The sequence below is a fragment of the Idiotropiscis lumnitzeri genome, chromosome 14 (genome assembly GCF_059441095.1).
Source record: "Idiotropiscis lumnitzeri isolate Australia: NSW breed Sydney's pygmy pipehorse chromosome 14, RoL_Ilum_1.0, whole genome shotgun sequence".
NCBI lineage: Eukaryota > Metazoa > Chordata > Actinopteri > Syngnathiformes > Syngnathidae > Idiotropiscis > Idiotropiscis lumnitzeri.
In genome coordinates this window covers 17,747,721-17,762,459 of record NC_142404.1, presented here as the reverse complement: position 1 = coordinate 17,762,459, position 14,739 = coordinate 17,747,721, and the positions used below count along the sequence as shown (strand labels likewise).

Below are 14,739 nucleotides of genomic sequence, written 5' to 3'. Positions count from 1 at the left end.
GAAATAAAGACATCCATGGGTTATTGTCTCCGCCAATTTCTTTTTTTATATAAACATTTTAACAGCTATTTTTAGATGTACAGTTACGTTGTCTTTCAACCACCAACACATAGGGAGCGCAAACGCAAAAGTAAAAACTATTTAAGCAACGAAGAAGAGGAAACATTTCCGGTTTGGCGGCAGTGGCGCCAAAAGCAAAACATCCGCTTTCCCCACGGCACGATTCGTGTTTGGAGTCGATTGTTTGTTTCGCATTTATGTGGCCATTAACGTGTTGAAAATGGACCCCAAGTCGGAGTTTTTTGCCAAGTTGAAGAAGTTGTGTCGGACGCTGGAAACGGAGACGGCCCAGCTCCAGCACACCTTCGAGAACCGTCACGACAACGTAGACAGCGGTCAGTCAGCGGGAGAACAACATTCCCGACGCATCTCGACATTCGACACAACTAAGGCAATAACTTGCGGCTTTTATTTCTCTTTTGTCCCCCAGAAGTGGCAGCAAAAGCCATGCGAGTCTATCACGACTTCAACAGTGACGTGTTGGGTCGCAAGGTAAAGTGCAAACAAATGATGTTCCACAAAATGACTTATTTAATCACAAGTTTTGTCACCTTACATTGTTGATCACAGTGGTACTTTAAATATATATTCGGGTCTTGTCTTTTTTTTCTTTCTTGTTTTTACCTTTCCGTTCTAAAACAACAAAATCCCGAAAAAAAAACATGTGAAAAGTTCCCATAGCAACAGATGGCGCTGTCACACCTCCGAGGACATTTTAGTCAATCAGAAGCCATATTACTCACAACCTCAAGGTTGGGAAACGACCTCTCCATCACTATCCGAGGTGTCTTCGGGCAGTAGGCGGGTGTACATCCTGGACTGGTTGCCAGCCAATTGCAGGGCACACAACGACAAACATCCATCCGCACTCACACTCATAACTAGGGACAATTTAGAGTGTCCAATCAACATACTTAGCTTTGGAATGTGGGAGGAAACCTGAGAAAACCCACGCAGGCACGGAGAGAACATGAAAACTCCACACAGTAATGGCCAGAGCCGGAATCGAACCCTGCACCTCTCCACTGTGAGATCACTGTGCCGTATACAAATATGGGAATTTAAATTTTAAAGATAAATAATATTATTGAATGTGTCTAAATTAAAATTATTTTGCATGATCATTTTATTTGTTTGTGGTTGACAGGGTCAGCTGCAGGACGAGCTGAGTAAGCAGAAAGCACACAACATAAACGTGGACGCCTTCATCCACGCCTGCAAGGCCATGCAGAGCACGGTCGCCCAAGATGTCCGTGCACTCACGGGACACTTTGAAAATTACGGATACCAAGCTCTCACAGATACGCTCAAGCCTGGTTGTAAGTAAAAATAAATCTTTTTTGTCACATTTTGAAATTGTATTGTTATCGTGATACAATGATTGATGCAATTATAAATTAAATCTAACCTACTTGAACTGTTGTTGTTTGCACGCTAACTATAGCTGAAGGTGCGACATTGGAGGAGAAAGAGTTGTCTGAGAACGAGGATGAAAAAGAAGGCCAAGATGATGTGGAGGAAGTGGCAGAGAAATGCAGCAAGTCACCAACGTCGCCTCAGGCATCAAAGGCTTCCAACGTAGCTGTCGCCATGCGCACCCCCAAATTGTCCGACTTTGGCCTGTGCGAGCTATATCTCCGCCGGAACTTTTCAGGGTGCAACCAGCAGCCCGCCATGCCCGACCTGAACCTCCGCCGGAACTTTTCAGGGTGCAACCAGCAGCCCGCCATGCCCGAACTGAACCTCCCCCGCATGGACGTACCGACGCCGCTTCCGCCCACGCCCAGGTGCGCTTTGCGCATGAGCGAGGATGAGCTGCCCACTCCACAAATGATAGACTTTGGCCTCTCCGAGGACACCATGTACCTCAACAACGAATTCACTATGGATCTCTTCAGGAAGAAGAATGCTGGCGAAAGGTACAAAGAGGGATACGGACATAATCTTCTTTGACAAAAACTTATTTTTTTTTCTTGTTCCTCCGTAGGCCAGCACTGGACCTCCTAGACCCGCCCATCCCCCCTATGAGTAAAAGTCTGCAAGAAAATGGCAAGCAAATGTTAGCAAGTTCACTCACAAAGATGATTATCAGTATTTTCACAATATTAAAAAGTATGCGCTCCCACCAAAAATCTGAAATTGAATCATGCTACAACAAGAAAGACAAACTGTATTTTCAATTGGGAGCGGGTGTTTCATAGTTTTTGGTTATAAGTGGAGTGTCTCATGTATTTTAATTTTACTTTTATTTTTCTATATTTTTAAGAAAAATAATTCCCAAACCAAAAAGAATGTGTATTTTTCAAGGAAACAAAGCACATGCATTAGAGGGAAAATATGCAATATTTATGAAGCGAGTTGATGAAAAATTGTATGTTTTCGGAAAAAAGTACCATTTAAATCAGTAATTGAACATTTTTTTCAAGAAAAAAAGTCATGTTCTGCAGATTTTTTTTTCTTGAGAAATGAATTTTCAAGATAATAGTTGTGTATTTTCCTGTGTTTTTGAGAACAAGTCATATGGTAAAAAAATTGTTAATATTTAGGTGTGGGGAAAAAAGCCACACTCTTGAAATTTAAAAAAAATATTTTTCAGATTATAATTAACTAAGGAAGATCTTTCTTTCTAATCATTTTTCAACATCATTTAATTAACAAACTGCTTGATGAACAAACATCCCGTGTTATGTTTGCAAGAAACATTTTCTGACTGTTTTTCAATATTTACACGTTCGTGTCTGTCATTGGCAGAAAGTTTAAAGTCTCCTGAGCCTCCTTTGTTCTGCACGCCGGGGTTCAAGATAAAAAAAACAAACGGCCATGCTTCTCCGCCACCCCATGAGGCGGAGGGTGACACCCAATCGCCGAGCGGCCCGTTCAAGCTGCCCGACACCCCAGAAGTGCCAACCTTCCAAACGCCCTCTTTAAAACGTCTGCTTCGCAGCAAAGGGGTATAACGAGTCATTCGCAAGCCCATCAAACTAGCGCCGTTTGCGTCCTGAGTCCTGATTTTGTTTTGCAGTGCGAGGCCTTGGAAAGGATGGACAGCCACGCCATACCACTTCTCGAGTCTCCTCGTGACGGTTCCGTCCTAGACCGCCGCGCGTGGGAATACGATGTGCCGGAATTACACACCCCGGCTGGGTTGGTGCTATACGCCACACCCAACCCGAACTCCATTCAGGTCAGCTCACAAAAATTCCGCAACAAATGATCCTTTGAGTTAAGATTCTGTGATGATCTTTTTAAGGGGTGGCTCATGCTGATTGCTTGAAGAAAAATAATCTTGATTTCCGCTGTTTGTTTATAATATTTTGAGAAAAACAAATTCTTACTTTTTAGAAAACAATAGCTTTCCAGGTGAAATGCTGACTTTTTGGGGTGATGGAAAAAAAAGGGAAAATCATATTTTCCGGTAAAAAAAAGTCCTTCAGTATTTCCAAATTTTTGTACGTTCGATGTTTTATCGAAGTCCTGTTTATGGGCAAAAATCTTGCTTTTTTATTTTTAGTAAAAATAAGGCTTTTCTGGAAAATTGTACTGAAAATTGGATTTTAAAAAAAATGCATTGCTCAGTTTTAATATCAGAAATCATTTGTCACCCGTAATTATCTGTGTCCTTCCTAATACAGGAGAGCGTGGACTTGGACGGTGCAGCACAGGACTTTCACCTCAGCCCTCCTCGAGTCAGGAGGGGGATCTATGAGATCAGCACCCCCGAGATGCCCGATCTCAGCTCGGTCACGCAGGACATCTGCAAGGTACGCTGTCATCTCACCAATGTTTATAATATTGTCATATTATTGTGCCTTGTTCAAGTGTGCATTTTGTTTTTGTAGCTTGTGATGCAGTCTCAAAAGCCACCAACAAAAGAAGAACACAAAAGCAGGTACAGTCTCAAAGAACTGCATGTCATTAACATTTTCTTCTTTTTCCACTTTTATTTTTGTGATGGTTGTGATTATGGACAGTCATGAAAAAGAAGTGTCCATCTGTTGTCTTATTTTTGTGAAGGTCATCACATTTCCTCAGATAATGGACAGTTGTGAGGATGTACGATCATTCTGCTATTTTTTTCTTCTTGTTCTGTGGATGGCTCATAGTTAAAAATGTTTTTTGTTTTTTTTTTAATTCGGTGATGGGCAATGTGCACATTTGTTTTCACAGATGCATAAATGCTGTGTCCAAGCAGGAGTTTCACAGCTTGCCGGTATTTTTGAAGCCGATTACTTTGAACAACCTCAACAAGGCGGTCCGCAACATCAACAAGTATTTGGCGCAGTGTCCCGGTCAGTTTACCTACACAGAAACTGTTTTGCATTTTACCATTTCCACAATTTGTTATTTTAGTTTGTCAAAATGGCTGTATTTATTTCCCCCTCGGAATCCTACAAACTCTACCATATCTTTTTTTAATTCATGTGTATATTTATTCAATATATTGAAAATAAATTTGAGTATTGTTGAACTCAGGTTTCTGCTGATACAGTTCAATTGTTGTAAATTCAGTTGTTTCGTAAAAGCACACACCTGATGGGAACTCACACTTGAGTGTGTTACCCATTGCCACCAAGAATGCAAAATGTTGCCCAATAATGGCCGTGGTATATTAAAAAAAAAAAAAAAAAGATCAGAGGCTGTGATTGCTGCCAGAGTTGTATTGATTTTTTTCTTTTTCTTTTTTAAGGAAAACAACCAAAAAAAATCATGTCATTATGGGCTGTTGTGTGTAGAATACAAGACAAGTGTAATGTGACAAAATGTGGAACTCGTAAAGCAATGTGAATAATCATGGTGCTCTGCTGTGCCTTAAAAAGTTAATGCTTTAATTCAAACGAAATGAAAGCCCTAATTGTCCTTAAACACTGACACTCGTGATCTTCCAGCGGAGGACTTGCTGGAGTTTGGGATGGAGGAGCTGAAGAAGATAACAGACATGGGCATCAAGACTCCCATCTACATGCTGTGCTTGTGCGAGCTGAAGAGGCTCGAACACTTGGAAGGAGTGGGGAACAATGACATCTACAGGCTGAACTTGAGAGGCTGAGTGTTATGGGGCACTAAGTGACACTTAATACACACAAAATGGCAACATTTTAATTGGCAAGATCAGCATCATCTTTTTGCACTTTCGTAGTTTATGATTAGAATTAGAATGCTACTGTTTTGAAATTGACCTTATTTTTCCTTGTGCAATTATTAGGAATTGAAAACAATACTAAGGTGTCTTGATGTGCATTTTTCAAAGTAGGCGAAAGGATCAAGAATCAAAGCACCCTGACCCTGCTGAGAAACTGATGTGAAACGAGGGTGAATTAAAAATCATAATGAGCAATTAATCATTTAATATGCACATCAAACATAGGTTATGTGCACATAAAAACCCCGCATGAAGGTTTAGTTTTATTCAAACTAGCGGAACTGTCCTCGAATGGTGAGTAAGTGCGATGAACATTGATCGTGATTTCCCCAAAATTGAGGAAAGCTGGTAAATGTCATTTGGCATGCGATTGCAGCCCGTTTGTTTTCTGATGCAACAAGAGTTGGCTGGATTTTAAAATCCACTGATATTAGCTGACTCCACACTGGCCTGAAGAGTATCGCAGGGGCTCTCCTTCCCTGTGAATCCCGAGATTGAAGGCTGCGTTGGTGAGTTTTCACCATCTTGCTTTGGGTTCTCCGTCTCAGCCACTTCCTGGTTCCAGGCAAAATTTGCTTTCTCACTTTTCACTCCGACCGGCAGGGGCATGTCTGTTTTGGGGTCTTTGTAGCTCTCAAGATGACTAATCAAAGCGTCAAGTAGAGTGTTGGAGAATTTTTTCATGGCAGCATTAAAGTACTCCTCCAGGATAAGTGGCGCCTTTTTCTGCTGCGTTTCATCCCCCGAATCCTTGTGCATAACAATTTCCTCGAGTGAACTCAAAGATGAGCCTCTGCTTGGTTCGTCTTGGCTTGCTGGGCTGTGTAATTTTGATGGTGAGTCTTCTGTTTCATGACCATCTTCCTCAAGGTCCTGATCCGGAGAGATTTTGTCTGGTGTCGCGGTAGCCTGGGAGTCGTCCTCATTGGAGTTTTCGAGAGCGCTCGCAGGTGCTTCAAGATTTTGTTCTGCGCTCTTTACTTGTGGTGACAAGGATTTAACTTCATCGTCACCATTGTGATCGTCAATGAAATCATCCCTACAAGGAGAAATCTGTGGCGGTATCGTGGGAGCGTCCTCTTCCTGTTGAGGTTCTGATGACAGTGGGCTCAAGGACTTGGTCACCACGATGTCATCCTCTTTTTCAACTTCAAGATCTGATCCCTCAAAAGTGGCCGTGGCAACTGGTGTACCATCTCTCTGCTCCTTTGTTGGTGTGGAACTCAATGATTTGGATGCAGTTTCCTTCTCTTGCTCAACGTCCTCTACCTGATCCAACTCTTGGACAGGAGACAGGACCGGTGTTGAATCTTGAAGCCGATCCTCTCGAGGTGAAGCGCTTAAGGATTTGGTCAGCTGCTCTTTTGTTTCCACCTCATCCACAAAGTCCATCGCCTGGCTAGCTGATCTTACGACGATAGTCTCGTCTGTGTCCTGCTCCTCCTCTTGTGATGGGGTCAAGGACTTTGATTCTTTGACATCTGGAGCTCTGTCATCTTCAACTTGAGCCACATCCACTCGCTCGAGATCGAAATCTCCACATGTGGGTGTCGTGATTACCGTCTCATCTTCCTCTTTCGGCGGTGATGGACTTAAGGATTTGTAGGCCATGTCCTCGTCGGCTTCTTCGTCATCCTGAAGATAGAATGCCTCGCAAGCGTCTGCCATCTCATCTGCGTTTTGCTCCTCTAGCAGCGACGGGGTGGTTGGCAGCGACGGGGTGGTCGATTCTGATGTCTTGTCTTTTACTCCAGCGACATCCTGGATATTCTCGTCCAGACACGGTGAGGTGGCGGAGAACGTCTGAAGGTCCGTGTCCCGTTCTGACAGTTCAGGGGTGCAATCCTTTTGCAAATCAAACCCAGACTCGGGTTCCTGGATGGAATTTTTGCGCTCCAAACCAGACTCAAGTTCCGATCTTGGATCCTTGCGCATATCTAAACTGTAGTCAAGTTCTGGACTTGAATACTTGCACACATCAGAACCAGATTCAAGTCCTGGGCTTGAATCCATGCGTAAAAAACTCATCTCCGGGCAAGGAGAAGAGTCCAATTCATGGGTCACATCGCCAGGCGGCTGCCCATCTGGCATGGGATTTAAGGATTTTGACATCACATCTTCCGCTGGATCATTTTCAATGACAGCAAGCTCCAAATTTCCACTGGGGGACATCACAGTTGGCGTCCCGGCGCCCTCAGCGTCACTCCACACCGACGTGTCCGCAGACACTTTGACACTCGACTCGTTCTGCAATGGCTTTCGGGTGGGATCGATGCACAAAACAATGTTACCGTCTTTTATCTTGGAATCACTGTAGCGGTCCACGTGGCGAACTAATCCCTGGTAGATGGTGATGGAGGCCATTTTTATCGCCTGCTGGATGTCTGGATTCAGGTGGATCGAATTGGGGGAGGTCGCTGGAGAACCACAGACATCTTCTTCCGAGGGCTTCCGAGTGGACTCGCTGCGAGAAGCAATCAGGGCAGATATTTTTTCACTGTGCTCCTCAGAGGATAATCTGGAAAAGTTTGACCCCAGCCTCTCCAGCACCACACCACCTTCCTCATCTTGACATATTTCTTGACTGGCCGAGCTCCAGTTGGCCCTGATGGCGGCGCCGATGTCGTCGTCCGAATACACCGTGCTGGGACTGGCTGCGTCGGAGCAGCTCCCATTTCTCGTCAGATCGTGTTGTAAGACGTCCTTACCAAGAGGGGACCGTTCTACGCTCTCTAAGTTTCTAGATGGGCCCTCGTCACTGAAGTTCAGGCCGTCCAGTAAGCCGGAGAGGAGCATGTTTGTAAAGTCGGTGGCGTCAGAAAAGAATGGGTTCGCGTTCGAATCCATTGCCCTATCTCTTAAGATCTTATCTAAATGTTCTTGTACTCGTAGAGTAAAAAAACAAGTCTAATTCTGACATGCACGTCAAATTTCTATCTGCCGACGATGACCCCAACGTTGAGTTTTCGTTTCTCGAACATCCAGCCCCATCGCAACTTAAACGTAGACCTTTATGACTCCGAACATCTATCCTTCGATGATGCGACGTCAATCTCTATGATTTGCCTCATGTAGCCTTAGATGACCGCAGTTCAGTCGCCATGACTCCAAAAACAGGTTCATGTCTGGTGACCAAAGCCTTTATGACTTGAAACATCAGCGTTGGCCTGATATCATCATGCTGACATCACTCCCACGTCACGTGCCCAGGGGTGACAATGACTTCTTGCTGAAGCCTCTTTTGTCAAAATATTTCCGTAAAAAAGATTCGTAGGACCATTACGAATACAACGTCAACACAGACTGCGTTTATGAATTCGCTCCTACCTTTTGGAAGCCAAGCTGTCAGTGTAAGCATTGCACGTCAGTAGAGACGCTCTGAAGTATGGGAAAAAAAATCTATTAAAAATTGTCCTTGCGAATAAACTAAAATTAAGCAATTAAAATTGGTTAATTGCCTAGCCATGAGTTGAAATTATTAGGGGTAACCAGGTTTCAACACTACAAATTGCTACAATAAAGCTAATTCTGCACTGACGATTGATTTTCTTTTATTTTTTTTAACCCAATTATTTTCTTAAATAAATGATGGATGCTGAGTTCGATACATTTTGATCTTTTACAACCATGTCTTTAAAATATGAATGATTTGCAAACCTTGTTTACACCGTGCAGTTTGTAAAAAAGGAAGATTGGTAAAAAAAAAAAAAAGTGTCTAATGTATCTATGTCTGTTTAAACTGAAAAGTCCGATTCTGGACCTTTTTTTGTGATGCATCCAGGTTGGGCATCGTCCATATCCTAATTATTCTTTCAATATTTAAAAAAAAAAATGTGCCATTAGGTACTAGTTGGTCCCACGAACAAGAGTAGCCCACCAATGTTGGGTTACTATGACTTCTTTATCATTTATGGGTGTATAATTACGATGGTACACATTCCTTTTATATCAGATTTGATGTAAAATAAAATTCGTTGAGTTCAATAAGAACAACTGCTCCGCAGCTGTACCCTTGTACTTCCTTTTTTTCCTCAAACTTGTTACGTCGCTCAACGTCATTGCGTCAGGAGTAACGTCGCTCCGCCCCCTTCTCACTCTCGCTGGATGGCCACCATTTTGGGAGTCAAAAGCACCCACCCCCACCACCAGCAGGAGCTAGCACGCTAGGCTAGGCTAGGCAAGCCGAGCTTCGGTGGCCTGGCTATGGTTCACACGTGTGTGGTGGCCGGCTGTAGGAACCGTAGGACGCCTGGCACCGGCTTGTCCTTCTACCGCTTCCCGCGGGACCCCGAGAGGAAGCAGCGGTGGATCGCGGCCGTTAACCGCCAGGGTTGGTCGCCCAACGACGGCAGCCGGTTGTGCAGCACTCACTTCATCTCCGGTATAATACTTACATATTAACTCCCCGTTTTTGTTTTCTGTCCAAATTTACAAATTTTTTACAACTGTTTTAGCTTTTATATACTTGTGGTTATTTACTTTTGGCAAATTTTCAAAAGTTAAGCACGGTGACGTTAACGGCGACTTTCCCGAGTAGCCAAATAGGTGTAGACTGTAAATAAGTCATAAAATGACAGTGGGGGTCCACTGCACCAAATGCGCTGTTAGGTGCGTGTTCACGCGACTCAATGCACGCACACTTCCTGTCGTGCTTCGTGTGTCGTTTTGAATTTTTTTTCGATTCGAAGCACATGTGTGCTTTTTCATACAAACACTTGACTATAACCATTACAATTTAAACACCTGGCAGCACGTTGAAATAGTTTTTGCATGTCAACCTCACAGTTGTAGGGCTTGGGGTTCGAATCTGTGCTAAACAGGCCCAGATTTACCACTGTACATTTGGAGAAATAAGGAATAAGATTTTCATTAGTTTACTGTGATGTAAATATATTTTTGTGACATTTTTTCTTCCTTTTTTTGCGTGGTGTGATAGCCGTTAGATTTTTCTAGTGCAAAATACATGCCTTTCATCAAGGCTCAGTAACACTGCTTGGTCACAATTAAACTCAAGGCCTGGGGGCCAGATCTGGCCCACAAACATCATTTAGTGTGGCCCGCAAAAGCAAATCATGCATGTCAATTTCTATGATGCTTGCTAAAATCTGTACCCAACCAAAATTTCAAATTGTCATATGTAAGAAATTATAAAGTTGATATTTTGCTAGCATTTCCTTGTTATTACAGTAAGTTCTAAAATAGGTTAACAAATTATTATTCTTGACTTCTTATGTCCAAACTAGTTGGTTATGTTTTACTAGCTTTTAAATATTTTCTCACTTGTCTTCTGCATCAGTTCACAACCATTTTCTCTGGCAAAACTGTATCCAAGATTTTCCTGTATCTGATCTCATACAGGTAAACAAGTCAAGAACCCTCGATCACCGGACTATGTTCCTTCCGTGTTCACGCCCATTTCCCCTGAGATGAAGGAGCCGAGTCCACCCGAGTTCCCGGACAAGCAGGAAGCCCGCGTGGAGGCGGCCAATGCCCTGCTCTTCCTGCAGCGCCAGGGCGGGTCCGGACCAGAAGAGCCAGGTCCGATTGAGGCCAACATCGAGGGCAGTGCATCGTCATTAACAGATGATGACGACGACAATGATGATGAGTCGTTGAGTGACGATAAGGATGAAACGCTTGCACAGACTTCCGTCAACTTTGACGACGTTCTTAAAGCCGTCCGGCGAGAGAATCGCGCCTTGCGCGAGTCCATGGAGAAGATGTCCCTGTCGGAGAACTCCCTTCGAAATGATGCTGAGAAGGTCAAGTTCTACACCGGGCTGCCCAACTTCTTTGTGCTGGAGACGGTCATGCTACTGCTGGCACCACACATGGACGCTATCAGGAACGCCAAGCTGTCCAAGTTCCAGCAGCTTTTGCTCACACTCATGCGTCTGCGATTGGACCTGCGCAACCAAGACTTGGCCTATCGCTTCGGTGTCAAAGTGAGCATGGTGGTTCGGACTGTGCATCATGTGGTCAACATAATGTCTTCTACCCTGGTGCCCACCGCGGTCTTCTGGCCCTCTCGTGCCGAGCTGCGGAAGAACCTCCCAGCGGCTCTGCGCTCTTCCTGCCCGGACTGTGCCGTCATTGTGGACTGCTTCACTGTGCCTTGCGAGGGCCCGGTCGCCGGGGACAACGAGCAGGGTGCAGCAGCAGCATCGTGCAACATCTTGAACTACTTAATTGGCGTGGCACCGCAGGGCGTGGTCACCTTCGTTTCCAGGGGCGTCCTCGGAAACTTCAGCCCCAGGAACCTGGCGGAGAGTTCGGGATTTCTGTGCAAGCTGCTCCCGGGAGATGTGGTTTTAGCCAGCCGGGATCTGGACATCGCCGATGCCGTGGCCGCTCGCGGCGCTCGCTTTGGAATCGCCGGTTGCTTTCAAGATGACCCGAGTCGGAGGGCGGAGGACTCGCCGCCTGACACAATAAGTGTGCAGGCTCACGTGGAGAGGGTGGTGTCCATGGTGAGGCGACGGTACACCATGCTCACCGGCCCTGTGGAGAGGCCGTTCACCACGGCTGCAGAGCGCACTTCCAACCTTTCGACTTTTGACAAGATTGTGCAAGTCGCTTGTGCCTTAAACAACCTGTGTATCTCTGCTGCACCTCTGGAGTGATGCCGGTCCTTTTTTCTTTGAGGTTCTCTATTGGAAACTTTGTTAGGCACAATCGTAGGACCGTTTAGTTTGCTGTAATTGAAGCCTCAGTTGTTTTTCTCCATACCGGGGCAGTTTGTGTTGTTTAAACTGTCCGATCGGCAGGGTCACCTTCATCTCAAAAGTGGTTCTGGGAAGCATCAAGTCTCAGAAGCTCATGAAGGGTTGCAGATTTCTCTGCAAGCTTTTATCCTGGCTGACAAAGTTCTGGCCAGGGATCTGGACTTTGGCGTTATCAAATTTTGTTTACGACTCCGAGGGAAAGCGGCAGGAGCATCTTGCAACGTCTCTCTCATTGGGATTGTCACTTTCGTCTCCAGAGTAGGTCTGGGAAACGTCAATTCTCAGAACCTGGTAGAGGGTTCCAGATTTCTGTGCGAGCTTTGCCTGAATGACTTTCTGGCCAGCCGGGATGTGGACATCACCTTTTGCAGGGAGCTGGGTTTCCATGGTAACCAGTCACTATCAAGACAATCTGGGGGTGTTTGTCTCCATGTTGGTTTGGGGATTTGGCCATCCATTCTAACCAGGGACAAGGTTAAATATTTCTTTGCAAGTTTCTCCTGAGTGGTTCTAACATGCTGAGATTTGTCATCACCAATTCCCCGTGCAGAAACGAGACATGGTTTCGCCGACTAACTTGAAAATAATATACCGAATGTGTCCACTAGCATGAAGAGATACGGGCCCGTTCACCATGATCGTACAAGTCGCTTGTGCCTTCAACAACTGCAGCAATCAAAGTATCTTGCGCCACCTCAGCGTGCTTCATTTGAATCTCACTCCGTTGCGGAACGACTCAAACTTGTCCCTGGTCTCGGCCCTCGGTTGTGGTAAGAGACCGGATCCAATATGTTCACGTAAAATCGATTAGTCTTACCAAACGTGTCTTCTGTTTAGCTTTCGTGCTGTTTCAAATGTGAGTCAGTACAGCAAACCTTCTTCCGGTTTACATTCTCACGACCAATGAGGGAAGAGGGTGTTGTGACTCTGCTTGCTTTGTTGAAGGGGAATAGGACCAAAACCATAGAAGGCAAACTACAGGTTCTTAGCAACACTTCTCAGTATGACAATGACATTTCACGAAAAAACTCGCATCCCTAATGTAGCAAAGTGGTACAAAGGTTTTTTGGGGGCACTTTAGTCATTATGATCATCCTTTTAAAGGGGAGTTAAACCCAATATGTCAGCTGCTGGTTGCCTAAATCTAAGTATTTATCCTGAAAAATATAATGTACTCACACATTGGGGGCCGCCATTTGAAGGTCTTATCACTCTCTTGAGTGAGCGTTTGTGAATGACATCACCCATTTCTTACTCGCTTTATTTACTAAGATACGTACTATACAGTCAGTTTATTCAGTAACAACAAGGTGCAAATTTAATTTAATTACATGTTCATAGCCTAAGCTGCATAATAAACCATGATCATAAAAGTCATTATCTATGTGAACCCTTTTTTATGGATCTTTTTTATATCAAATCTTTACTAATTGATGTACAACACGAATACGCTTTGCCTATATATTTTTTTTTTTACATATTTTCCATCTCAGCCATGATGTTCTTAGGGTGAAATGGTTAAATCCATCCTCTCAATAGTTTGTTAGTCGACAGTTCATTGGCAACGCGCTACTGTAATTTAGAACGTCATCTCTGCAGCTGATAATTATTTTGCCCATTATTGCCCCCTGAATGCAACATTGATCAGAGTACTCTGTTTTCTTACTTTAATTGGGGGGGGTTTAGTTCTCCTTTAAAACAGTCTTTTGCTGTCCTAGTGGACATTTATGGAACTACACTACTGTATTCAGGTCAATGTCTCAAGTGTGGTAATGGACCTGTGCTCGAGGAATGACGTTCATAAAGTCCAGTGTGCCTTGGGTTCCTGTAGGATGCTTTAAACATGTGAAAATGAATCATTTTGTGAATTTGTTAAGCAGATGTGGGTTATAAAACAATTTACATTTTTGGGGCGTATGTCCTCCATTCATCCTGGAAAAAAAAATAGTAACGGGACCGAGTTTTAGATACGTGGTTCTAGCGTCATCTAGTGGTTGATTTGAATAATGCAGAGCACGTTTGCTTAGTTTTTGACCACTTTATCTTCTGGGTGTGTAAACTACCAATGTTCTTTTTAGACTTACCAAATAGGCCATAATGGTTAATTTCTTAGAAATTTATTGATTTCATTCCTGCACTCCACGTCAACATGTATGTCCATTGTTTACTAAACCATGCTCATAAATGTTGATGAACAATGTTTAGTCTTCCTTTGGGCACATTACATGCCAAACTTCCTGTGTTGATTGTCACGTCACCTTTTCACAATAAATGCATTGAATTAAACACGCTTACATCCATGTTGAAAAACTATATAGTTTTTATTTTGACTGGTGTGATAAAATGCTGGAAAATACCCGCTTGGTGTTTATTTTATTAATTTCACCATTCCTTTGTATGCGTCCCTACCCTACAACTAGACTGAAATAATGAACACTGTTACTGTGATAAGGAAAAATATGGTAAAGTTGGAATGCTTGTAAGATGTATGCTGATTAAAAAGGCGTTTCGTGGTCCAGTCTTGTGAGATCAAAAGTATTTGCACAAATACGTTTTTTTTCCGACATTATTGCGAGTTCAGCGTTCAACAGCAAAAATCCGCGTATATTTCATGCCTTTGAACGGCATTGGATTTTTTTTAATCTCCCAAAATATTCAAAAAACGCTGAGACCCCTCCAAAATACGCTTGTAGGTAAATAGCGGGTGGCGAAACAGGGTCTACTCTACCATAAGAAATGGAACTGCCGCGACAGAAAGGAGTGAAACGTCAGTATGAGGCAGATGTCGTACTCTTTAAGATAATAAATCCGCTC

The 14,739-nt window shown here is 43.8% G+C and overlaps 2 protein-coding genes across 2 annotated transcripts; both read left to right on the top strand.

The window, feature by feature from the left end:
- The first annotated feature begins 182 nt into the window (after positions 1 to 182).
- On the top strand, positions 183 to 5,399 carry ska3 (spindle and kinetochore associated complex subunit 3). The gene is made up of 11 exons (XM_088315547.1): positions 183 to 395; positions 491 to 552; positions 1,208 to 1,379; positions 1,505 to 1,979; positions 2,048 to 2,109; positions 2,812 to 3,011; positions 3,083 to 3,244; positions 3,693 to 3,821; positions 3,900 to 3,949; positions 4,228 to 4,349; positions 4,947 to 5,399. Exons 1-11 carry the CDS (start codon positions 281 to 283, stop codon positions 5,105 to 5,107), a joined length of 1,710 nt encoding a protein of 569 aa, XP_088171673.1. The 5' UTR covers positions 183 to 280; the 3' UTR covers positions 5,108 to 5,399.
- Positions 5,400 to 9,352: 3,953 nt separating this feature from the next.
- Positions 9,353 to 14,355, top strand: LOC148323820 (uncharacterized). The gene is made up of 2 exons (XM_088315546.1): positions 9,353 to 9,581; positions 10,559 to 14,355. The coding sequence occupies exons 1-2, from the start codon at positions 9,404 to 9,406 to the stop codon at positions 11,821 to 11,823; spliced, it is 1,443 nt and encodes a 480-aa protein (XP_088171672.1). The 5' UTR covers positions 9,353 to 9,403; the 3' UTR covers positions 11,824 to 14,355.
- Positions 14,356 to 14,739: the final 384 nt, after the last annotated feature.

Excerpts from the sequence above, each read along its gene's own strand:
- LOC148323820 (XM_088315546.1), top strand. The coding sequence starts at position 9,404 with ATGGTTCACACGTGTGTGGTGGCCGGCTGTAGGAACCGTAGGACGCCT. Across the intron at positions 9,582-10,558 it reads CAGCACTCACTTCATCTCCG|GTAAACAAGTCAAGAACCCT; the intron begins GTATAATACTTA and ends GATCTCATACAG.
- ska3 (XM_088315547.1), top strand. The coding sequence starts at position 281 with ATGGACCCCAAGTCGGAGTTTTTTGCCAAGTTGAAGAAGTTGTGTCGG. Across the intron at positions 2,110-2,811 it reads TAAAAGTCTGCAAGAAAATG|AAAGTTTAAAGTCTCCTGAG; the intron begins GCAAGCAAATGT and ends TGTCATTGGCAG. Across the intron at positions 3,012-3,082 it reads GTCTGCTTCGCAGCAAAGGG|TGCGAGGCCTTGGAAAGGAT; the intron begins GTATAACGAGTC and ends TTTGTTTTGCAG.